The sequence below is a fragment of the Lynx canadensis genome, chromosome C2, assembly GCF_007474595.2.
Source record: "Lynx canadensis isolate LIC74 chromosome C2, mLynCan4.pri.v2, whole genome shotgun sequence".
In the NCBI taxonomy this organism is placed as follows: Eukaryota; Metazoa; Chordata; class Mammalia; order Carnivora; family Felidae; genus Lynx; species Lynx canadensis.
In genome coordinates, this window is record NC_044311.2 from 99,932,753 (window position 1) to 99,958,667 (window position 25,915).

Sequence of the window (25,915 nt, forward strand, 5' to 3'; positions counted from 1 at the left end):
CCAAAGGAAAATAAATTCCATCCTTTCCAATGTCCCATCATAAATCATTGTGGATTGGTGATTAGTTTGTGGACATTAATCCCTGTGCGGTGTGTGTTTGGGAGAGAAAACAACAACAAGATCCTTTACCAAAACAACAATACTCATACATACAAACAGAAGATACGACAGAAGGTCTAGAGTCAAACAGACCAGTTCAAACCAACAGTCCCAACTTATTTCTTGTGTGACTTTGGGCAAGTTACTTCCTAAGCCTCGGCCTTGAAAATAATTATATCTCTTTCACAGGCTATGGTGAGGATTTAGTAAGGTAATGTGTATAAATATGTGCCATATAATAAGTACTATGGTGTGGTCATCATTACCACCATTTTTCTGGCAGGCATCTGGAGATCAACGAACTGTCACAGGGACTAGAGCACCTATAATGAAAAGGGACTTGTAATTGCTTTCTGCTAATTACAGAATGTTAACAGTGAACCCTCATGACTGCCCTTCGAGGTCACAAGGTGCATTACTACTCCTGGTAATAAAACCAAAGCCCAAAAGACTAATACTACAAAGCCACATATTTAGTGTTTAACTGAGATTCAACCATTAGCTTCCTGGATTTTTAAATAGTAGCAAGAGCCAGTGAGCTTAATTACAGCCCAGATGTCTAGAAAGGAAGTAGGTATTCAATCTAGTGCAGAAGCTGGTGCTGGCTGGTGATAAAAGGCCTCCTCCACCAGGTGTTTCCAGTGTCAAATGTGTTGCCCACCAACCCTTACACAAAGAAACCTCATTCCTTATTTCAGAGAAGTTTGGAAAAATCATTATATGTTCTACTTCAGTCTCTATGTGGTCCCAACTGTTATAAGCATCTGGTGTTGCCTTGGCAAATTTTTAGCATTAATCCTGCTGTTTTTTACACATCTGGATTAAATATGAGCTGTAGAGGCACTGAGGGTTTTTTTTCCCTGCCCTATTGGAAATCAGGTATTGTGCATTGGTGTTTGCCTCTCACTGAATGGCAGTTTGGACTTGATCTGGAGGGGGGGGGGGGGCTTTTATTTTGTTCCTCATTTAATTCCTGGAAGGCCTTTCTCTCCTCGTGTTATGTCCCAGCTTACCCTTATGGGAAAGGCCGTAGAACTTTCAGCCAAGACTGGGAGCCAGCCATGGGAAAACAGGAATTGGCATGCATCATGGGCTCAGTGAACCAAACTCTAGCCTTGACCAATTTTCAGCTGGAAATCTATCAGATGGCCTTACTTTCCTTAAAAATAAATCAAGTAGTCTCTCCTCTTCCAGACTTTTACTGGGCCTCAAAAACAGAGACCCACATCCAACTACACTGTGGGCTGTACTCACCAGCTGGTCCATCTTGCTAAGTGTATTTGAACTATAAATGATGGACCCACAAATTCCAGGAAATTTACCTTAAGATTTCAGTCGTTAGCCTAATGAAAGTCACTCATGCCTGAGCAAATTGCAATGCAGGATAAGCCCATCTGGTTTCCTCATCCAAGATAATATTATACATGAGAGTTTAGAAAGACATGGTACATTAAAGCATTCCCAATTGTTAGTGGTATTTAAAATATCAATTGGGTAGAAAATTTGTATCTATGTCAAGAGGAGGAATTACAGACTAAGTGTGCAGATGGGAAGAAGTTGCTGGCCTAAGACACTTTGTTGCAGAACTGAAAAGAGAAACTGAGGGGAAAGCACAGCAAACATGTTTCTTTCTTAGCAGAATAGAGGGCTGAAAAATATTTGACACTGATAGTCAATCACCGGATTTTAAGGGCCAGAACATATGGACATTTTTATGGGGCAAAGGAAGTTCTTTGATGGCCTCCTTTGAAGGAAGAAGACTCTAAGGGTAATTGATGAGAAAGGAGGTGGGGAAGTTGATGGGCTCATGGATGGAACATGACAACAGGAAAGAAAGTGATTCCACAGTCCCATGAATAAAGAATTCATGGGTGCATTTCTAAAATACCTTTGATAGGTGAAAATGATAGAGTCCATTTCAGCCTAATATTCTCTTTCTGTCTTTGATCCTGTTGAAGAGGATTGTTCTTTATGGACAAGCCTCATAGGCTCCATAACAATGTAGAGTGTCACTTTTCCTCAGGAGCACCTGAAAATTTGACCCTTTGCCCCAACTCCTCCTTTCTTCCGTCAGTAGTGACAGTGCCTGGCAGCTGCCTTCTTCAGACCCTGCCACTTTGTGCAGCGAGGCAAGGCTGGGGGAGTGATCACACTTCCAGACACTGGCTTGGCGTCCCTCTCTGTTTATTCCGTCTTTGATTATCAATCACGCTGTGTCCTTGAGGCGGGGGAGCCTGCCCCCAGCTTGTCCATCATCCCGTTTCACTGCCCTCTTGCCTCTCAAGTGTGTCAGTGTCAAGATCAACCCCTGATGATCAAGGAGTGAAAAGCACCTGATAAGCCAACCATACAAAACAAGTGCTTGCAGAATGTGGTGGAGGAATTAGCTCTTCCAGTTGCAGTCATTAGAGAAGGTGTAGGGGCGCCTGGGTGGCGCAGTCGGTTAAGCGTCCGACTTCAGCCAGGTCACGATCTCGCGGTCCGTGAGTTCGAGCCCCGCGTCAGGCTCTGGGCTGATGGCTCAGAGCCTGGAGCCTGTTTCCGATTCTGTGTCTCCCTCTTTCTCTGCCCCTCCCCCGTTCATGCTCTGTCTCTCTCTGTCCCAAAAATAAATAAACGTTGAAAAAAAAAAATTTTAGAGAAGGTGTAAATGTCAGAAAATTTCGAAAAGTGGGTTGATTCATTGGAGGGGCCTTGAAAATGGAGTAGATTTGTTGACAGATGATGATTCTATCAAAGTACTTTTTGTTTTTATTTATTTTTTTTTAAAGAGAATTGGATTTTTGGATTCCAAAGTCAAAGCTACACAAAAAGGTATCCACAGACAAATGTTACACCCATTCCTGACCCCTTTACCCTGTTGATCTCTGCCCCATAGGTATTTTTGTGATTCCTTATTTATGAATTTAGTGCTTCTTTATGCAAATACAAATAAATATAAACATTTGTATTACCTTCACACTTTTAGTACAAAATATAGTATATATAATACTCTGGACTTTGCTTTTTTTACCTAAAAAATATTTCCTGGAAATCTTCCCTTATGTGTATACAAAAATCATCCTAATTCTTTATTAAGCCATTGTGAGATCCTATCATAGTTTGTTTAACTAGTACCCTTGTTAATAGACATTTAGATTGCTTTCAGTATTTTGCTATTATAAATAGTTTCACAGTAAATCACCTTATACATATGTTACTCTATCTATGTGGGTATATCTTTACAATAGATTCTGAGAATCAGGATTACTGGGCCAAATGGAAAATGTATTTAATTTCATTAGATATCAGCAGATTTCTCTCCATACAAGTTGTATCATACTGCAATCCCACCAGCAATGTGTGTCTGTTTCCCTAAAGCTCTCCAAAAGACTGTACAACCAAGCTTGTGAATGTTTTCAGCCAATGTGGTAAAGAAAAATGAGATCTTAGCGTAGTGTGTTGCATTTTTCTTTCTATGAGTATGATTGGACATTTTTTTCATGTGTTTGAGGAGCATTCATACTTTGTTTTTAGTGTCCTTTGCCTTTTTTTTTCTATTGGATTTTTCTTCTTAATATCAATTTATAGGTACTCTTTCTAAATTAGAATGAAAATTGAGACTCCAGTTCTCTTCCCAATTCCAAGATACTGACCCAGTTTGGGGATAAGGTCCAGGAATTTATATTTTTAAACTGTTGCTCAAGTGGTTCTGATTTGCAGCTAGGTTTGGTGGAGAGCAGACGGTTAAGTGTAGGACAGAGTGAAAGAGAGGTTGGCACCAGATTTTAAAGGATTTCAAACACCAGCACAGAGAAATCAAATTTTATTTGGTAAACCATGTGAAGTCACTAAAGATTTCTAAATATATTTTTCAAATAAATTTTAAATAACTTCCCAGGTTTGGGGGAGTCAATCTGTAGGACAGAAAAGAATCTGGAAGGATGCTTTCTTCATAGATAGGACAAGTTGCTCTTTCTAGAGACCAAGAAAGCAGCAACTTTGCGATCAGGAATGGCCAGGTTAGTCTCCCCTATCAATTTGATCCAGACACTCATTTCACAATGGGTTTGGTAGGCAGGCAACTGACCCATTCATATAGTAAAATAGGAATAAGAGAATCAACTAGAGTCCTTTAAATTAATCTGTTTCCAATCAAAAGAAAGTAAATCCCATAACTGGAGGCCAGGGTTATCGTCAGCAATCCCAGAAATATCGTTAAAATAAAAGATTCAGCTTTTTATGGAGTCTTTGCCTTCAGATTTATCCATAGCTTTGGCCTGTGCTGACTTCTTGAATAGGATAGTTATATTTTATTATTAAAAAAATTTTTTTTAACATGTATTTATTTTTGAGAGACAAAGTGAGACAGAGCATAAGTGGGGGAGGAGCAGAGAAAGAAGGGAGACACAGAATCCAAAGCAGGCTCCAGGCTCTGAGCTGTCAGGACAGAGCCCGATGTGGGGCTCGAACTCACAGAGCGCGAGATCATGACCTGAGCTGAAGTCAGGTGCTTAACCTACTGAACCACCCAGGCACCCCAGGATAGTTATATTTTAAATGCCATATAAATAGATTTTATCTATGTTGTGTGTTACCCCTGGAAAGGGTTTATTAAGGTAGGTGATGAATGGTGCAGCGCAGTGGATGACACTCAAGAGATCAGAATGCCAAAGGAAAATAGAGTTTATTGCTTATGGGTCCCAGAGAGGAAATTGCAGCACGCCCCCTAGGCCCACAAGTGGAGCCAGGGTTGGGTCAGAAAGCAGCAGTAAGAGCAAGGAGGGGAGAGCCTAGGTCACTGTCTTTATTGGGGTTCCCAAGAGAAAGGTGAGGCAGGACAAAGTACATAGTTTCTGATTGGCTAGTTTGAATAATTTCACCAGGCTTTGGGCTATAGGGCTGGTCCCTAGTTGCCTGGTACCTGACCCTGGATGATTAAGGAAGAGGAATATTGTTTCCTGGCGTGCACGTGTCAGAGAGAGGAGGTAGGGCATTGGGTTGGTTGGTTTGCATTTCAGAGAGCTATTGCAGGCTGCAGATTTGCTGTCTCTAAGAATTGGCTAGCTTTGGGAGAGGCAGTCTCTCCCTAGTCAGAAAGGGTTTTTAACATGTCAAAATATCATAATATATAGAAATTTTTAAATGTGGTTAATACAATTATAAGACCTCATATGTGAAAACCCAAATTTAGAAAATAAATCTATATGATGAGCTTTCTCAAATTATACTTAGACTGGCTGTGTTATAGACTCACAAGATACAGAAAGTGTAAGGGTTTGATGATGCATTTTCTATGTGGACCCAGAACTGCTCACCTCCTTGACTCTACCCCTCAGTACCCTCTTTTTTCTCACATGACATCTTTCTTAGGGGAGAGATGTCATGGTTGCCAAATCTGTACCTAGTGTCTATGTGTGCCAGGCTACAGGGATTTAGAAGATAATCAAAGGTTAGTCCCTGTTGATGAAATACTCGTATCTAGTGGAAAGATAGATGTGTAAACAACCTGTTGCAATGCAGGGTGATAAGCATTATTCCAGAAGCAGCTAAAAGTATTGTGAGTGCATAGGTGAGGTAAAGATAGGTTGCAGAAGTAATTAGGAATTCCCATGTAGACAGGGGTAGGGATAGCATTCCAGGAAGAGAAGGCATATTTCTAGAAACTGAAAATAGAAGCTGGAGCATATTGTATGGAAGAGTTAAGTGATCAGCTCGCTAAGATAGACTGAGTCCAGGGCAGAAATGGCCTTGGCCGCTATGCCTAGGATTTGGATTTTATCCTGTCCTTGTTCCCTGTCCTTAGATGGCAACATAGCGACCCAGAAAACTTGTTAACACGCAGATTCCTGAGCCTCACCTCTAGAAATTCTGATCAAATTGGTCTGGACCCAAGGATTGTAATTTTAACAAGTGCCCCAGGTGATTGTGCCCCACCTGTCTACCCAGGTGAGGGTAGACAGTGGATCATGCTTTGAAAAACTGTTAGAGGAGATAAAGAACTTCTGAAGCAATGGGAGAGGCTGAAATGGTCCAGGAACATTGGCAGAATGCCTGAACTCAGGTGAGACAGAGTGGGAGTAGGAGATACCACAGATATCGTAGAGAAGGAGCCGTCACAGATGGAAACTTCGAATGTAATGCCTGGCACACAGTTGGTGATTAGTAAATTGTTGCTGGAGCTGAATTTTTCTGCAACGTCATTGCAGTCTGTGGTCAGACATGGAAGAACAAATACATGAAGAAATCTATTACCACCTCAACTTGGGAATTGAGATCCTTAAAGGATGGAAACCCAGGCCAATGCCCCACTTACAGGACCAGTCCCCACCAGGGTGTGACAGAGTTCAAGCTCCCTCCTGTCCCTCCTAAGTCATCTTAGGTCAAGGACAGGCTGTGTGGAATAACCAAATCCCACCACATGGGTTTGGATCTGTGAATCCATTTAGCTGGATCAAGACCATGCGGACTGTTTATAGGATTGCGTCCTCAAGAATGTTTGCTTCTAAGCCCTGCAAAGGACTAGAGAGCCTTGGCAAAACTGTTACAAAAATGTAACAAGAAGCTGCCAAATTGATGCTGCATTTCCAGACCGAGGAGAGCCTCGTGTTCACCCAGCCCTGACTGAGACGGAACGTGGATCGTAATGGAGATCTGGGGCAGGGGCAGGCAGCTGGAGCTGGGAGCTGGCCTCACACATCCCTTCCTCCGAACTGGGCCAGAGGGGGACACTGTCTTATGGTAGAGCTGCTGTCATCCTTTGTAGGAGCCACCGTTGATCAGTGCTTTCACTGTGATTTTCCACCTCAGCACAAACATTCGTTTGGGATGTAGATACTCTGCAGTCTGGAAGTGTAAAATGTTTTATTTTTAATGTCAGGTCAAAATGTTTCAGAAGATCTTTTAGTTGAAAGGAGAAAACAGGCTATGAGATCGGTTTCTTGCTATATCCCAGTTAGAACGAAGGTTGGCTTAAATCTTGGTCCTAGGTCTTCTCTGTCCTTGGGTGGGATATATTTTGGTCAAGTAGAGAGAATACTCAATAAGAATGAGGTCGTATTAACTGAGCCTTAACCCTCACTCTGTTATTAACCAGTAGGGTAAACTTGAGCCAGTTGCTCCTTTGTGGACTCTGTGATGGGTTTGTTCTCTGGGAAGCAGGCTCTGAAACTGAGATTTGCATACATGCGGTTAATGGGGGAGTCATCTTCGGAATAATGCTTGTGAGAGGGGAGGGATATGAGAGAACAGAGAGGGAGTTTTAGTTGTCATGCAATGAACCCTTCGGAGTAGTAGTTCACTTGGAGGCCACGGGGACGTTTTTTCCATCTACCCCACTGCATCAGCCGCTGAATGTGGGCTGTCCCCTAGGAAGAGTGTGACTTGGCAGAAAGGCACCTCCTTTCTAAGGTCAGTGATTTGCAGAGAGGGAGTCAGCGGCTAACCTTCACAGCAGCCTTGCTTCTGAAGGCAGGATCTGGACAGTGCCCCACAGTGTCTGCTTCAGTCCCTGTTTCATCTAATGCACCATATATTATTGTTTCTCAGTAACGTGACTGGGTTCTGCTAGGTAATGTCCGTATCACTTCTCTGTTGCCACAATAAGGCTGTGTAATGACGACCCACACACTCCAGTGGCGTGTAATTATTAAACATTCAGTCATAAGCCTGTAGGGTTCAGCTCACCTGGGCTGGGCTGGGCAAGCCTTGGTGAGGCTGGCCTATGCATGTCCAGTCAGCTGCTGGTTGGCTGGGTGGTCCTGCTGATCTTGGCTGGGCTTGAACACTTTAGGGATCAACTGGTGTCAGCTGATCTGGAATCGCCCCATCTGGGCTGAGGCCAGGGTAACTTGGTTTAGCTTATTCTTCAGAAGTCTAGCGTGCATGTTGTTCTCATGGCGACGGTAGAGGCAAGAGCAATCCCAAATGTACAGGCTCATTTCTAGCCTCTATGTCACTTTTGCTAACATCACCTAGCACTGGCCGGAGCATGTGGTATAGATGAGCTCAGAATCGAGAGGCACGACAGTTTAACTCATCACTGTAAAGAGGAGCCACAGTCACTGGGCAAAGAGTGTAGGTATGGAGAAAGGTGAAGAACTGGGGCCATTTTTTGAAATCTACTACATTCTCCAACTTCCTTCCATCTCAGCCATTTAGTGCTTTTTGTAACTTTCTCTGTGAGGTAGAGATAATGGTCTCATTTTGATTCTAATTAGGAATTTGAACTCTAGCCAAATTACTCATTTCTGAATCCAGCACCCAGCATAGACTTAGCTCAGGACACTGGCTGCATTTCCAGTGTATTAACAGTGTGTAACAAATACTTTGTTATTTGTATTAACAGTGTATTAACAAATACTTTGTTATTACACTCCAGTGTATTAACAAATACTTTTTTATTACACTCCAGTGTATTAACAAATACTTTGTTATTACACTCCAGTGTATTAACAAATACTTTGTGGAATGAACAAAAGTATGCTGAGAATTAAAACTAGGAATCCTTAGATTCAAGAGAAAATCTTGCTTGTAAAGTTTCAGAATCATTAGTTATTAAAAACATTTTTAAATCAGTTTTTAATTATTTTATTATTATTACTAATTGTAAAATATGCTCCTTGTTAAATTTTACATAATATAGACATGTGTAGAGTAAATAGTGGAAGTGTCCACTCACCTTTTCCATTCCCTAGAGGCAACCATTGTTACCAACTAGATGTCCTTCTGGACATTTTCCAGTGTCTATTCCTATACAGATGTATTTTCTTTTATTTCCTTTTAAGCAAGAATAATGTCTACTATGCATTTTCTTCAGCAACTTGCTTTTTTAGCTCAATGAGACATAGTAAACAAAAACCAACAACATGAATCTGGCAATTTTTTTTTAATTACTTTGTAATTAATTCATGACAGCAAAAATGTACATTTAAAAAACAGTTTAGGGACGCCTGGGTGGCTCGGTCAGTTAAGCTTCTGCCTCTTGATTTCGGCTCAGGTCGTGATCTCACGGTTTGTGGCATCCACCCCCATGCTTAGGATTCTCTCTCTCCCTCTCTCTGTCTGCCCCTCCCCTGCTGTCTCTGTCTCTCTCTCTCAAAATAAATAAGTAAACATAACAAATAGTTTATATGGGGGCGCCTGGGTGGGTCAGTGGGTTAAGTATCCGACTTTGGCTGAGGTCACGATCTCGCGGTTTGTGAGTTCTTGCCCCGCATCGGGCTCTGTGCTGACAGCTCGGAGCCCGGAGCCTGCTTCAGATTCTGTGTCTCTCCATCTCTTGGCCCCTCCCCTGTTCATGCTCTGTGTCTGTCTTTCAATAATAAATAAACGTTTAAAAATTTTTTAAAAAGTAGTTTATATGTACGAAGCATATAATTTTTCACTTTGCAGAGCGCTTGGTCCTCATATAAGCTATGGGCTCCCAGGCCTTTGAACTGCCTCTGTGAAGAACTGTCACAATTTGGGGGAAGAAAGCAGATTCTTTGTCTTTGCATTTTGATCTGCTTTAGAGGAAATCAAGTTCCTTGTTTGTGTACTTTCAGTGATCCTAATCAAATAAACCAAAGTAATAGTTAAATTGTAATCATCCCCTTTTTATGAGTAAAAGAGCAATGGTCTGTGGTACTCAAGCCCTATAACCTCTGTATCTGTAAAACTATGGCTATTTCTACTGTAGTACTATTCAGTGGGTAGCAATGTGGGCAGTAAGTGATAGAGTCTTAGTGAGATCATAGATATATCTATGATCACATCTTTGCTGACTTTATTTTTTTCACATTTTTTTTTAAATACAGGGAGTCATTTGGCAGATAAAATTTTTTGTAGGGTTGAGGGAAACACTGTGACCTGGGAGGAATGTAGCATTTTCATCTCAGAGATGTTAAACTGATTTCCAGACTTAAGAGTTGCCATATTCAAACTTCCCATCCACCTAGTGACATGTTCAAGAACCATTTCGAAGTATAATAATTTATTTTTAGGGCTTGATGTTTTAAAAATATATATAATGGTTAAAAACTTCTGTACACTTAGTAACACTTTGCTTGAAATTGTATTCATTTACAAAATTTGTATAATGAGGGCAGCTGGGTGGCTCAGTGGGTTAAGGTGTCCGACTCCTGATTTCAGTTCAGGTCACGATCTCATGGTTCGTGAGATCAAGCCCCTCATCGGGCTTGGCACTGACAGCGCGGAGCTTGCTTGGGATTCCCTCTCTCTGCCCCTCCCCTGCTCATAGTCTCTCTCTCTCTCTCTCTCTCTCTCTCTCTCTCTCTCTCTCAAAATAAATAAATAAACTTAAAAAATTGTATTATGGAGAGCTCTACATTTTTGGAGCTAAAATGAACCTGTTGGGCAGGTCTGAACATAGGCTTATTTCTCTCTATAGCAATGACATGGTTCACTGAGTCTCAAAGTGATTCTGTAATAAAAGTGAGGAAAATACAGAGATTTTAGACTCAATAAATAATGAAAACTAAAAAAAAAAAAAAAACGTTTTTTTAAAAACAGAAACAAAAACTAAAATAAATTTAAAAGCTCCTTGGTGAGATGGGGTGATGACTCATTCCCAGGATAGAGTTGGCAATCTTCTTCCAGGGGTGAGTCAGCAGCCTTCACTCTCACTTTGCTCCTTCTGATTCACTACCTACCATCAGGGTAGGCACAGATGGGGCTTGATTATCTGTAGAGAATTGACTTTCAAAATGAGTTTATTCATTTATATCTACATTTACTTATTCACTTGGGGAACTTGTGTTCAAACAAAATGTTAGCTGAATGTGTGCAACTAATGAAAGCTGTTCTAATTAACTCAGGACGGAGACTCAGAGCCTCCACCCATTCGCTTCCCACTTATTTCGGTCTTGTCACACCCATACTCATTCACATTTCATTTCCTTGAAGATAATGAAAAACCCATGCGAGTGGTGGATGATGAGGACCTGGTAGACCAGCATCTCATTGGTGAGCTGAGGAAAGAGTATGGAATGACCTATAATGACTTCTTCATGGTGCTCACAGACGTGGACCTGAGAGTCAAGGTACGGGTTTCTGTTTTAGACAGTACAGTTCCATTCCTTAGAATAGCAACTCTGAATTTTTTGTCAATGAATCTATTAGACATATGAATAAGCACAAATTATTTTATTAAGTGGGAAGGTTTTGAAAAGGTCCAGATATTCCACGTTATCTTACAGAATTTGTGCTTACAAATGTAGTCTATGGAAAGAACTGGGTTGGATGACCTCGTATGGCCCAGCTGTTTGACTCAGACTAAACTCTTCTGTAACATCAATGTCATGCATTCATCAGACACTGGTTGAGTAGCTATGATGTCCCAGGCCCTGGGGATAAAAGGTGAAAAGTAGTTGGCTTCTTCCTTCGGGAAGGTCAGATTTAACATGGACCCACTCTGGAAGGGCCTGAAAGTTTTACCTCTCAATCCCACATGGACAAGACAGTAGGGTTTTATACCTACTTTCTTCTTATGCTTAGGGACAGAAGTTCTGAACCATGAAAAATTGTGCCATGTAGTAATACTAATAATACTAATACTAATACTAATACTAATACTAACAAAAATAGCTAACTTTATTAAGTATCTTCCTTACACCAGGCACTTACCTCAACCCTTTACAATCCCTATCTCAAATCTCTGAGATAAATAATGAGTATTATCTTCATTTCACAGAAGAACAAAGATGGGCCCAGCGTGGTTAAGTAACATGCCCAAGTTTACCCACTTAGCATTGCGCTTGGTACCCACAAAGGCTGGCTCCAGATTGCACTGTCTTTACTATTCTAGTGCACCAATAGCATACCATGCTTACATGAAGATCATCAGGAGAAAGGTCACCTGGGCCATCAGAATAGGTCATTCAACCTGTAGTCTTCTTCTGGATCTGGAGAGAGTTCCCTTCTTTAATGCATTCCTCACTTGCATTGCCCCACCTATAACGTGAGGGGCTGAACTGGATGGGCCCAAAGGTCTCTGCCAGCTTTTACATTCTAGCTTACTGAATTCCCACTGGGGGCATATCTCCAAGCCATGTCCAGACTTCCCTGTAGTTTATGCTGGCAATGCTCAGCCAGCCATCAAATCCATCTTAGGTTGCTGTTATAAGTGCAGGAAGCTCTGATCCAGGAAACTGAATTGCATTATCTTTAAGGTGGATTCCAACTTTTTTCCTAAGGATACACATAGAAACATGGTCTAATTTTAAGTGATGCTTGCTCAATAAAACAGCCTCTGGGAATCACAAAGAGTTTATCTAGATTCCTGATGGCCAAAGAACGGTGCTCCTTCTGGTGGAAAATTACCCTGATAGTTCAAGTCAGATATTCCAACAGGTTATTCCATTTCCGTGTCAATTACAGCACTTCTCACCTTCTCCTCACTTGTGTAGCGAACAGGAACCAGTGTAGTCCCAGAGGTAGGGAAGTGAGCCTAGGATATGTGTGATAAGGAAGTCATGGAGCCTTTCCCATAAAAGGCATGCAGTTAAGAAATTCTCATTAAACATAAGGGACAGTTGCTTCATGGATTCTGAACCCCAAAACATCAGCAGAGGTATTTTTGCAGAGGAGGATGTGTAAATCAATGAACCCTCGAGACTCTGATTTCTCCAGCGCTTCCCTGAATTTTCCCAGGCCCTCTATCCTCTGAGCAGAGGGAAGAAACACCCTTAAACATTATATGCTTTCTATTCTTTCTTAAACAGCAATACTACGAGGTACCCATAGCAATGAAGTCTGTGTTCGATTTGATCGATACATTCCAGTCCCGAATCAAAGATATGGAAAAGCAGAAGAAGGAGGGCATTGTTTGCAAGGAAGACAAGAAGCAGTCATTGGAGAACTTCCTGTCCAGGTACCTCACCTTTGGAGTCCCTGAGGAGGCAGGTGGGGATGTGTTCTGAGTGAGTTAATGAAAAGGCTAAGGAAACACAAAGTAGATGTGTGTGCAGACCTGCCCAGCTGAAAGGTCCGTGTACCTCATGGCCCTCTGGCCACTGGACTTAGTCTTTTCCTGTCAAAAGGGCTCTGGTCACAAGGTTGACTGGGGTCAGCTCCAAGCTTGAATGTTGATTTGGTGGCTTTGGATAGGCCTTTTCTCTCTTTTCTGCTTCTTTCTTGGCACAGAATAAATAATTCTGACCTGTGAGGGTTAATTTATTCCATCAGTGAATTTGGAGGGCTTTATATACTGCATTTTTATTTTACATATTTATTTATTAGGCCCTTCTGGTTTCAAACAGGATTTGGAACACTCTGCTTGATTTTCTGCTTCCTTCCAGCTCTGCAGAAAACAATAAAAGCCCCTCTAGAAGGAGAAATGCTCTTTACCCAGCTCCCTGATTCCCTGGGGAGGAGGGTTTATTGAAAACCATTGTAGGGAAACTTCAGTAAATACACAGAGAAGACTGTTAAAAAAAATTGCTCCACTTCCTCCCTTCTCCATCCCTTCCCCCATGCTGGATGGAAATTCTACAGGGCCTTTGGGGCCCTAGGAGATGCAAAACTACAGAAGTTCCACCTACAGCAAATAAATGCACAGAGATCTCCGTGTAACATCTCCCCTCCCCAACACCCCCCCCCACCCCTGCCCAGCTGTACTGTGTGGCGAAGACGCTCCAGAAATGGAGCAAGAACTTACTTGAAGGCTCATTAACTTGGAGGCTGTGAACTTCCTTACTTGTGTCTATAAAGCATGTTCTCTATGTGTGAGTTGGAGAATCAAGGATTCTCTGTTTAGTAAGTAGGTAGATAATCTGAACTCCTCTAGATTCAGGAGGCTTGGGTCTCTTAAAAGATAACCTCATGATGTGTAAAGAGCACAGGACTTACTGTTCATCCAAGTGTGGGGTCTGCAGTTTACCAGCTATGTTGCCTCTATGGCCCTGACTCCATCCCAGGGTTTCTGGGATCACTTTTCGTATGCTCACCTCTGTGCCAAGCACTTCACCTTCCCAAGTTTAATCTTTACAACAATCCTATGAGCTGAATACTGTAACTATTGTTGAGTTGTAGAGGGGACAACTGAGGCTGACAGAGATCAAGTAACTAACTTTCGGTCATCACCCAGCTAGTGTCAGCTCTGGGACTCACGGCGCCACCCAAGGCCCGTATTCTTTTTGAATACTCCTTTTGAAAATATAATGTGAATTATTTTTAGTCTTGGACCCAGGAGCCCAGAGTTTGAAGTGAAGAGAGATATCCCTAAAACCACAGGATTTCAGAGCTGAAAGTAACCTGAGGTTCTTCCTTCATCCCAATTTTCAGTGCAATGCAAGCATCTGGAATGGAGATGGAAGGTGCCTGACTTTATAAGGACTTGAGGCTCAACCCAGTCTTCAGTCCACTCTCTTAGCTGAGAAAGGGCTCTAACTCTCCACCTGACAGGTGGCTCCTTGTCTAGTCTTGGGGGCACTGAAACATCAACTTCTGATCCAAGGTCATCCCTCTCTATGGCAGTGACTTAGAAGATGGATGGTCAAAGCTTATTGTTGCCCTTGAGGTGTTTTTCTTCCTTTACCTTCCTTCCCCCGTTCTCCCCTACCCCTTCCTTCCCTTGCTTTCTTCCTTAGCTCTCTCTTAAACTTTTAAGTTAGGCTTTTAATCTTATTATTCTATTTACAACCTAGCAAATTTTAGCCATCACTTTTACAGGGCTTTGAATAATGTTTGATCTGGCTTACAAACTCAATAATTAAACAATTTTATTATTTCAAACGGGCATTTTATATTTAATATATATTTTTGAGTTGTTGAAATAAACAAACAAAATCTTTCTGAGTACTTTAATGATCCATAAGTTTAATTAGCTAATCTTGTAAATACAGTGAATCTAGAGTTTCTCAGGTGTTCCAATCACTTAAAACCACACATCTAAACCAATTACTCAATTATAAATTCTAATTTAAAGTTTCAAGGTTGTCATTTTATTAGGCCAAATTCTCTTAAGTTTCACAAGTACATATATTGTGTATATAAAGAAGACCAGGATCGTTCTTAGAAGTATAAATTATCACTATGATTGATTCTTTGAAAACTTGCTCTTCTTAATTCTAAATCTTCCAGGACTATAAGATGCATACCTGCTGAACCAACCTCGTAAACTCAGGTTGCCCAACCTCTACAGCAGGCAGTTACCACCCAGTCCATTGATGTTATTTATAACCAAGGATTTGGGCCAGCTCTGAGAGCTGCAGCTACAGACATCCTGATTTTTCTTACCATCCCCAGGCAGGCTGCCTTTTTTATAATCACCATGTCATGGGTTTCAAAACATGACAGGGAAAGCTTGACATTATCTCAATTTTGCTCACACCCGAAGCTTGCAGTGCTCATTCCAGTTGATAACTGACTTGAATTTGGCATATCTTTGATTTTTAAGACTTGTCCCCACATTTTGCCTCTAAAGTCTTTTGTACTGGTTAGGGCACTGTGATGTGTAAATGTATCTCCTTTCTAATGTCAGAACCTTACGGGCTTTCATATTCCGTACTATTTTAGGAACATGCATCTGTTGTGGATACTCAGGATGGATATGATTATAATTTAGATGTCCTGTAGCTATGCATGATTTGTGGTCACAACTCATGAAATCACTGTGCTGATGATTATCATTGATCTTAAAAATTAATGTGGAGTTGTGTATATCCTAAAGGTTTGAGTCAGACAGCCCTGAGTTTGATTCCTGGTTTCTTCATTTATTGACTGTGTGACCTTGGGCTGATTACTTAACTTCTCCAGGCTTTAGTTTTCTCGTTTGCGAAAGGCAGATAAGAAACGTATTTATTCCTAAGAGTTGTGAAAAGTAAATTCACAACAATGGCCCATGACCTAGTACAAAGTAAGTAATCGATAAATGCCGGCTATTAGTATTGGGACCAGTTAATCAGCTGCTAGTTAGAGAATTTTGTCATGAAGGAAGAGGTAGGAGGAAATTTAGTAAACACCTCAGGATTGAAACCCAGGCAAAGAGAACTGAAGGAAAAAAAAAAATTATATAGCAGTTCTATAAATAAATGAGTATCCAAATGGGAATTTTCCTTCAAATTTGCTGAGTTGTTGGTGAGTCTATACAGCCTGGTTTCAGCTGACCAGACTCTAAAGCCAGTCTGGTCTTTAGTGACACTCCTCTGGTTCAGGCTATAATTACGTTCCTCTGAGACAGAAGCCCCAAAGACTGGCAAATGCACACTAATCTGGGAATGCCAGTTAAGGGAAGTAAACACACACACAGCTCATAGAATTTTTATTTACTGATAAGTTAAAGTGACAGAAAAACTATTTGCCCGAAATAAGGATCTGGGCCACACTGACATCTCTTGTTACATCCTTTGGAAGTTATTTCCTTCATTGTTGTGAGCTGGAGTCTTGTGTCTCAATGTGAAGATCCGTGGGAGAAAGAATCATTACTTAGGGGGAATGACCTTTGCCTGGTTCTGTCTGCGACAGGGAGTCTCAGATCCTGTCCCCGTCCAATCAGGACAGCATTCAGTGGTGCACACAGGTAAACAAGCCAAAATATACCTCACCCAAAATAGCTCCTTCCAGGATACCCTACAGCTCTGTGTGAGGCCAGGAAGGCTGGCCTGGTTTGGATGCTGGCTGGGGGGCCAGAGCTGGGCTGGCATGCCTCCTAAGGAAGCCGGGAGAGTACAGGAGACCATGTTTGTGATCACTGTTCCCTTTCCCGGGAGACCTCGGACAATCTCAGACACTCCTCTCCCCTCCTCCGTGCCAGATACACTCATCTCCCTATCCTCAGTGGAGATTTTAGTTTTTCTTTCCCTTTGAAGAGAAACAAGCAGAGGAAGCAAATGTAATGTCACAGTAAGCAGTTCTTGGCGAGCCTTCCTACAGGCGTCCATTCAGAGGTTGTATTTCATCAGACTATCATTTTCTCTCATTCACCCAAACCACTCTTCCCCCAAGAGGCCATTTTCTTCGGGGTTGAAAACTCTCATGTTCACTGTGAGGCTAGAATGAGCATAGGGAGAGAAGTCACAAATAAAATCGAGTGGCTTCCAGCTCAGTGAGTGTACTAACACCCCACAGGGGTCTGCACAGTAGGCAGAAAGCAAAACCCCTCCTCCAGTGAAGGTGGAGTTTGAGATAACTCCATACAGTTGCCCCTGGGATGCATTCCCTCTCTCCTTCGTATCCCCTTTGGGACCCTGACTGTAGGAGCCAAGCCTCAGGATCTCTGAGGGGGATAAACTAGGGAAACCATTGGCCTGGGAGTCAGAGAAATCTTATTTTGGTACCACCTCTTAGATGTACTAGTTAGGCAGGTTATTTCTCTAAGCCCCATTTTGTCATCTGTACAATGAAGACAATAAGCTGTACCTTCACTGACCTCTAATGTTGTCAGTATAGATGAACGTGAGCTGTGAAATGATACACAAACATGAGGATTGACTAAGTTATCATATGGCATGAGAGACAAACGTCCAAGGTCTATTAACAGACAAATGTCTACATCTAAGAAGCCCACAGATTAAGCCACCATCTATACCCATGTCATCACATGAATAACTTACACTGACAGATTTTAGCTTAAGTCTTATAATACCTCTTTGAAGCTGATGCTATTTTTCATTCTAGAGATAAGGAAAAACTGAGACTCAGATGAACTCAGCGATGTGCTCAAGGAACCCAAAAAGTAGCAGTGACAAAACATGAACTCGGGTTTCTAGGTTACAAGACAAAAGCTCTTTCTACTACCCTACTGTGTTGGAGCAGCAAGTTTGTTATATATGCTACAGTCCTAGGCTCGAGATGTAGCCCCATCCCACTTCACAGAGGACTCTATAATGTTGGGTCTTACTAATGAGAGTAGGCTGTGTTTTAGGACTTGCATTTGCCTCTGGAAGAACAACTGGCTACTGAGAAAGGCACACAGGGCTTTGTTTTCCCAAGAATTCTCCTTGGCCCCTGGAACCGCTTTGCCACTTTCCTTCTTCCTGTCACTGTCACCGCCTTAAAACTTAGTTCTCTTTTTTCTACTCTGTTTCCAGTCCATACGTTTGATTCTTAACCCCCTCCAAGCCTGAGCAAACTCTATTAGATTGTGAGTTTTCTTCAGTTTTCTTTGGATTCCCTATTTCTGTGGCTACAACATAACATAACGATTTGGGCCAGTCCTCATTGCATCTAAAACTCCGAGTCTCCGGAAGTGACTTCTTCGGGCACGGTGGCCAGACTCACGCCTGATGTTTCCTGCAAATGCCACAGTCAGCAGACCGTGAAGTTACAACGGAAAGAGAGCAAGAAATGTGGAAATGCAGTTTACTGACTTTGATGAGCTAGGAGATACTTCTAAGGGCCGGTGTTTTATATTCTGGGCACAGGAAAACCCGACAGCCAAAGCGAGTCTGCTTTCTTACACTAGCCTCTATTGTTTGAAGCAGTAATCACGGCCTCCTGTCTGTTCCAGGTTCCGATGGAGGAGGCGGTTGCTGGTGATCTCTGCCCCTAATGATGAAGACTGGGCCTATTCACAGCAGCTCTCGGCCCTCAGTGGCCAGGCCTGCAATTTTGGTGAGTGGGAAGCTTCGTCATCACCGTTTTCCCATACCACTCTCTTCCTGGTCAATTCTAAAATGGAACATAGAAGCTTAGATCATCCAAATATTCCTCAGTCCAGACTGGAGATTCCCAGACACTTACTCAATTGTGTTGAGTATAAAGTTGCTTTCAGACTCAAGCTTTAGTCCACTGGAGTTTTTTTTTTTGCTTTCTTTCTTTTTTTTTTTTCTCAATATTTTCCCCCCTTGGATTCTTCACTGAAGTGTTTGAAAATAACTACTGTTTTACTTCCAGTGATCTGTGTTATGTGCCTTCTTGTTTGATTTGTTAAAACTTGTCTCAACATTATAAACCTCAGGTATCATCATTTACTTAGATAATACCTAGGTAAAAACATTGGGGGGGCGGTACTTCTCCATAGATGAAATGCCTTTTGTAAAAACACGAATGGCTTTGAGAATTAATTTTTAATGGAAGTAAACTGTACTATATTGCCATTCCCTCAAAAAGGATTTTGATCTATAATTGGGCATCAAAGACAGCAAGATCTCTTAAACAGAATCTTATTTTTAAGACAAGTAGGTCAAAGAGAAACATAGTTTATTATTTATTTGTTTATTTTTTGTAGTGAACTGCTTAGTGTTTCGAAAAGTAACATTTGCTTTCTTTACCAAAATCACTATCTTGGTGACCTAAAGTATCATTTTGAATATGGACATACAGAAAGGAAAATGAATGGTTATTATGCATAGACCTTATTACTAAGTTCAATGGTGAACCAAGGAGCTAAGGGCAATTTCAAAAGTGGAACTCACAACTGAAGTCTCATTTAAAATACACTTCTGCAGAGGAAGAATTTGAACAGTTGTTAGAGGGGTGGAAAAGTAGCTAGGAGCCACAGATTTTAAAAATTCCTAATTGGAACACAGATGAATCAGCATTATTTTGATACTTCTGTTAGGAAGAAGAATCATTTATTAGTTACAAAACTGTGCCTGATTTATAAGAAGATGGGGGTGTAGGTTTTGTAAAGCATTAACAGAGCCTGGGTCCCTGCTATAACACAGTACCTAGAAATTATAAATACATTTCAATTTTAAGATGTGAAATAATAACACACACAAGCAGAAAACAAGTTCATAATAGTAAGAACAACTAGAAAAGTCGTGAATTTTTATGTATACTCCTATTATCAAATAATTTAAAATTTTATAACAATATATAAGATTTTTTTGTATTGTTAAGCATATTTTAAATTATTTAGAACCACCAATGTTGCTAGGTAAGACAGAAGTTCTTAGAGCAGTTAATGACTCTTCACAATAAGAATATAAATAAAATCGTGGATTATTAATTTTCTAAAGACATCTTTGGAGCAGTTATTAGGTGGTGTTTCATTTTTAATCTATTATGCACACAGAACCTAAATCACATTAGTGTAAGCAAACCCTTTTGTAATATACAGGAAATGTAAACAAGTCATATTTTCCGGGAATAATGAAATTCGTGATCTTCCCTTTAGAAAACATGACTCAACAACATGCAGAACAGAATGCTTCACTTCTCTGGGAGAAGAGCAAAGACCACAAACTCTTTTTTTTTTTCTTTCTTTTTTTTTTTAGGAATAGCCTTTTGCTTGAATTTTAGCTCCTCCTTAAAACAGCCCTACCCCGACAGCTTTCAGTTTTCTCCCCTGAACAATAAGCACCATCAAAATTCATATTCATAGTCCCATAGTCAACCCTGACAAGGTTGACATTTTGTCTAACACCATGAAATCTTGATATGATGAACTGACAGCCCCCTTATCCTCCTAGGTTTTCTCTCCTGAACCCCTTCACATGTACTTCATCTTCAAAAGAATTCCAACAAGCTACCAAGGCATGACCTTCTCTCCTTTCCTGAAACTTTAGCTGAGGGTGGGAAGCCAAGCTGTGCTTGCTTAAGCTCTTTGAATCCTCTAAATAAGCGATAAGAAACTGCCCTTTAAGCTGACAAACTTCTGTGCGAGGAAGCCAGAACTCTTCCTCTGACACTCCCAATACATGGGTTCTGCAGTCTTTTCTCTAAGACAGTTGAATTATCCGTGTGAGTATTGAAACTTCAGGAATGACTCTTTTTCCAGAATGCTAATCGGCTCAGATTATCCCAGACGTTTTAATGTTCTGATGGCTTCATTTTTGTTTTGTTATTTAATAGAAGCACAGTTTAAGAGCAGATTCTTTTGTTTCAATCTACAAACCAAAGCAAACCAACCCACACCTGACCCTGTTGATAATCCTAAATCTGCAATTGGTCTTTTTCAAGGTTTTAAAAGTATTTGATTACTTTTTATGGGGAAAGATGAATTGTTTTACCTAATCAGGTTATGTTCTATATTGTTTTTAAGGTAGAAATTTCTAATTGTCAGATGTTGTCCTTTGGAAGTAAAAGATGATTTACCAATTCTATGGCTTTCTTTTTTCTTTCAGGTCTGCGTCACATAACCATTCTGAAACTTTTAGGGGTTGGAGAGGAGATTGGGGGAGTTTTAGAACTGTTCCCAATTAACGGTAAAGTGCTGTTATTTTAAAACAGTATGAACTCCTTTTAAGTTCTGTTAGGGATGCCTGGGTGGCTCAGTCAGTTCAGCGTCCGACTTCAGTTCAGGTCCTGATCTCGCAGTCCATGAGTTCGAGCCCTGCGTTAGGCTCTGTGCTGACAGCTCAGAGCCTGGAGCCTGCTTCAGATTCTGTGTCTCCCTCTCTCTCTGCCCCTCCTCCGCTTGTGTTCTATCTCTCTCTCTCTCTCCCTCTCTCTCTCTCTCTGTCTCTCTCTCTCTCTTTCTCTCTCTCTCTCTCTCTCCAGTAAATAAATAAATATTTAAAAATTTTAGGGGCACCTGGGTGGCTCAGTTGGTTAGGGGTCCGACTTCAGCTCAGGTCATGATCTCACAATCTGTGAGCTTGAGCCCCGCGTCAAGCTCTGTGCTGACAGCTCAGAGCCTGGAGCCCCCTTCAGATTCTGTGTCTCCCCCTCTCTCTCTGCCCCTCCCCTGCTCATGCTCTGTCTCTGTCTCAGAAATAAATAAAACCATTAAAAAAAACTTTAAAAAAATAAAAAATTTTAAGTTCTATTAAATTATATTAAACTATATGCAAGCAGTGGGTGTGCCTCTAAGGTGAACGCAGTTCAGTGTGTATGCACCTGTGTGTGCACGTGTGCACACAGGAAGTAGAGTGCACTCACTAATATTGTTCTTAATATAAAATAATTCAAAAATGACAGTAAAAATATCCATTTTCTTGACTAGAATAATGCTTTCTCTCTGTATAGGACTTTATGATTTACAAAGCATTTTTATCTATGTAATCTCATTTAATTCCCACAATAATTTTATGAGGCACATGGGTCATATCTTACTGATTCCCTCTCAGCACATGAGGATAAATGCTTGAAAGGCTCAGAAACGCTGTAAAAAAAAAAATAAAATAAATAACTACGATTAAAGTTTTCAGAAAGCAAATCAGTTCTTCTTTCCAAGATCAAGCTATTCACATGAGATAATGTGCATAAAGTCCTTGGCCCAGAAAGCCTCAGCACCCTCCCCATTCCCCCTCTGCTTTTCACTGACCATAATAGTTTAAATACATTTATTCACATCTTATATAATTGGTATTTTCCCCCTCTGACAAGAAAATAAGCTTTTTGTTATAAAAACCACAGTATCAAAAGGAAATCCATACTTGCAAAGAAGTAACTAAGCTAATTGGTAATAAACTTAGTAATACAAACAATATAATCTTTGTTCATGACAAACTTGAAAGAAGTTGATCTTGCCAGAATTAAATTAGAGGACTGGTTTTATATTTTGTAACATTCCTATAAAAGAGACATCATGTGTCCTAAAGTTTGATGCTAATAATGTTGCAGAACATTAGGGACATTTAATTTCTAGTGGAAAACCCCGGCAACCTTCTTTAATTGGATTTTGAACCAAAGGGAATAGACTCATGTGTCCTCTGTCTATTCTCATAGTGATTTCTTCTCATTTAGATGTTTGCTTGAGTGGTGACTTTTCAATCCACTAACAACTTTTTTAACCCTCTTCTAGGGAGTTCTGTTGTGGAGCGAGAAGACATATCAGCCCATTTGGTGAAAGACATCCGTAACTATTTTCAAGTGAGCCCGGAGTACTTCTCCATGCTTCTAGTTGGAAAAGATGGAAATGTCAAATCCTGGTATCCTTCCCCAATGTGGTCCATGGTGATTGTGTATGATTTAATCGATTCGATGCAACTCCGGAGACAGGAAATGGCCATTCAGCAATCACTGGGGATGCGCTGCCCAGAAGATGAGTACGCAGGCTACGGTTACCATAGCTACCACCAAGGATACCAGGATGGTTACCAGGATGACCACCGTCATCATGAGAGTTACCACCATGGCTATCCTTACTGAACAGAAACACGTAACCGTGGCCCCAGCCAGTTTCCCCTGCAGCTGTTAAAGCCACAAGTGGCCAGCTTTGCAAAGGAGTTCTTCCACACTGCCTACATTCCCTGCCTTTTTCTTTCTGTGTTCTTCCAAGATTAAATAAATAGCAAACTTTTGCCTACTTGTGAGTTGTTATTGAAACCTTAAATCATAAAGATGTTTAAAAGAATTGTTTGTTTCTCTAACTGGAGGGGACCTGGTGCTGAACGGACACTTCCCTTTTCTTACATGATAGACATTATTTGGAACACATAATTCTATATAAAAGTATTAATACCTCTTATTTACTTTTTAAAAGTATTAATTGGCAAGTAAAACTGATTGTTAAAGAAAATTAAGGACCACAGCACAGATGTTTTCAGGAAACATCTGATCACATGTAACAGAGGAAATAGCTTCTTAACACTTTTGGAAATGTCAGTCTAAAAATGATTGAGATGGCCCTGCTTCCTATTGTTAGTTTCTTTCATAAAGCTTGATACCACAGGAGTCCAATGATATTGGCCACCAAAGCCAGGAAATGCACCAAACCCAGCTTTGCTATCAGAGCCATTTCCTGCCCTGTTTCTCTTATTGTCTTTTCAGAAATAGATGAGAGGGCCAGGAAAAGCAATCCCTGAATCACCACCAGAATCTGGCACGGCAGCCAGACATGATACTTCCAGAGTTTTAGCAGATGCCGTGAATTCCTGGCATGGAAAACCTTGACCCCCTCACACCTGACACCCCTGTACTTACTTGTTAAGGGGTCTATTACCATAGTGGCATCTCATATAAGAAAATTACAAAGAAGATTATACCCAAGGGTTCTTTCTGTTTTCAGAGAAAAATGTTACTAAGTTAAAACGGATACAAGTGTAGCTGGGGTGAAAAATAGATTCTCTATCTTTGAAAAAGAGCATTTGTTTTTTAGATATGGCAATTCAAACTAAATATCCTCTCTTCCTCCTACCCTCTTTCCCCTCCTTCTTTTCTACTTTTTCTTTTTCAACAAATACAATAGTACTAACTAAGATCTATGAACTTGCCTTGAGGTAGTCAGTCCAATTCCCAGGCATTTAGCATCCTAACAGCTCCAGCCTCTATCAGTAGTGGGGATGCTTATTTTTTTTTTTTTTTGCCACTGTTATTAATGACTAATCCTGCAAATCATCTTAGTATTGGTTGTTAACTCTAATGAGCATAGATATTAATAACTGCATTCAAGCCGCATGTGAATATTTGCTATTCATTTATCTGTGCCTATTTGCACAAATCTGTCTTTACATCATCTGGACTCGGTTATTAATAATTATATTGTAACAGTAGAATTTGTACCTCAATGAACTTGAGAAATTACTTGTTTTGCCCTTCATTCTCCATGAAGATCCCATTCATTCTTACTTGTTTTACAGGCAACTGAGGCCCAGGCAGCTCAAGTGACTTTAGAACACAGTTCTCTTACTGTGTAAATTATGTTTCCACCTCCACCCCTCTCCCATGGTGAAGAGCTTTCTTCCTCTCTCCATTTATTTATTTATTTATTTATTATTGTGTATTCCTTGTTTGAGAGAGAGACACACACAGAGCATGAGCAGGGGAGGGACAGAGAGAGAGGGGAAACACAGAATTGGAAGCAGGCTCCAGGCTCTGAGCTGTCAGCACAGAGCCTGAAGCGGGGCTCAAACTCATGAACCATGAGATCATGACCTGAGCTGAAGTCGGACGCTCAACCTACTGAGCCACCCGGGTGCCCCACTTCCTCTCTCCCTTTAGAACAGTATATACCAGCTGCTTGAAGTGGGCAGGTGGGAGAAGCAGGATTATGTAATTGCTCTTAAATTTTTGCCAAGGTGATGGACAGTTTAAAATCCCCAATAAAAATGGGTGTCTTTGCCATTGCTTCTGAAATTACATAGGGACAAATTCTAAGTAAGGGGTCCACATAGTGCCAATTTCAGGAAATATAGCAACGAGGGAGATTCAGCTCCCGAGGAAACTAAGTAGATAAGAATAATAGACAATTTACTTATATAATAATATTAATAAAGTTCTAGCTTCCACAACCAAAGAAAGACAACGCTTTTCTCATTACCTGAGATTATCTTTCACTGGCACTGAAATAACAATTAGCAATGTATCTAAACTTTTTCCTTTTGTGCACAGGCCAAGAAGCCATGAATCATCATTTGGAGTGTGGTAGAATAAGCCATAGCTCAGCAAAGGGACTGAGCCACGTGTAGAGGAAGACGCTGTTGGTAAATGTCCTCGAATCCCATAATCTGGAAAAACACAAAGTACATTTCAGTAAATGCGAGGATTAGAGAATTTGGTATCCTGAATCTCTGTCTTCAGGGCATATAGATCAGGTTGTTTGAAATCTGGGTGTTGTTTTTTGTTTGGTTTTGTTTGGTTTTGTTTTCATAAAAGCACTTCATTCCAAATAACAGCAACAAAGACAATATAGTTTTTGAGAATTATTATAGAATTATGGTATTTAGAAAGAAAAGCACCCAGTAGAGTTAGGGAAATCCGGAAGACTCTGAGGAAGACAAAGCTACTGTTTGTTATATTTCTTCCCTAAACTTCCAGGAATTGTTTTTCACTGGAGAAATCCCAAGGCTCTGAGGTGAATATTAATTCAGCAGAGAAATCCTTCCCCTGCTACAGGCACAGACACAGTAGAATCTGTAGAACCCAGCTGGTCTCATTTTCTGGAGTATGGTTAATATTGAAGTTCACACCTTCTCGACTTCTAGAGCCTTGGTGATAAAAACAACTCAAGACTAGGGTGAATAATGGCTCAATGGGCCGTGACTGATGATCTCAGTATTCAATAATG

General features: G+C 40.8%; 1 protein-coding gene across 1 annotated transcript in view; it reads left to right on the forward strand.

Annotated features, from left to right (window-relative positions):
- Positions 1-23,236, forward strand: part of CCDC80 (coiled-coil domain containing 80) — a 35,744-nt gene extending 12,508 nt beyond the window's left edge. The window contains 5 exon segments of the mRNA XM_030330547.1: positions 10,984-11,120; positions 12,801-12,949; positions 18,527-18,630; positions 21,090-21,170; positions 22,712-23,236. Of these exon segments, the coding sequence (XP_030186407.1) occupies positions 10,984-11,120; positions 12,801-12,949; positions 18,527-18,630; positions 21,090-21,170; positions 22,712-23,058 (818 nt within the window). The 3' untranslated portion in view covers positions 23,059-23,236.
- The last annotated feature ends 2,679 nt before the right edge of the window (positions 23,237-25,915 follow it).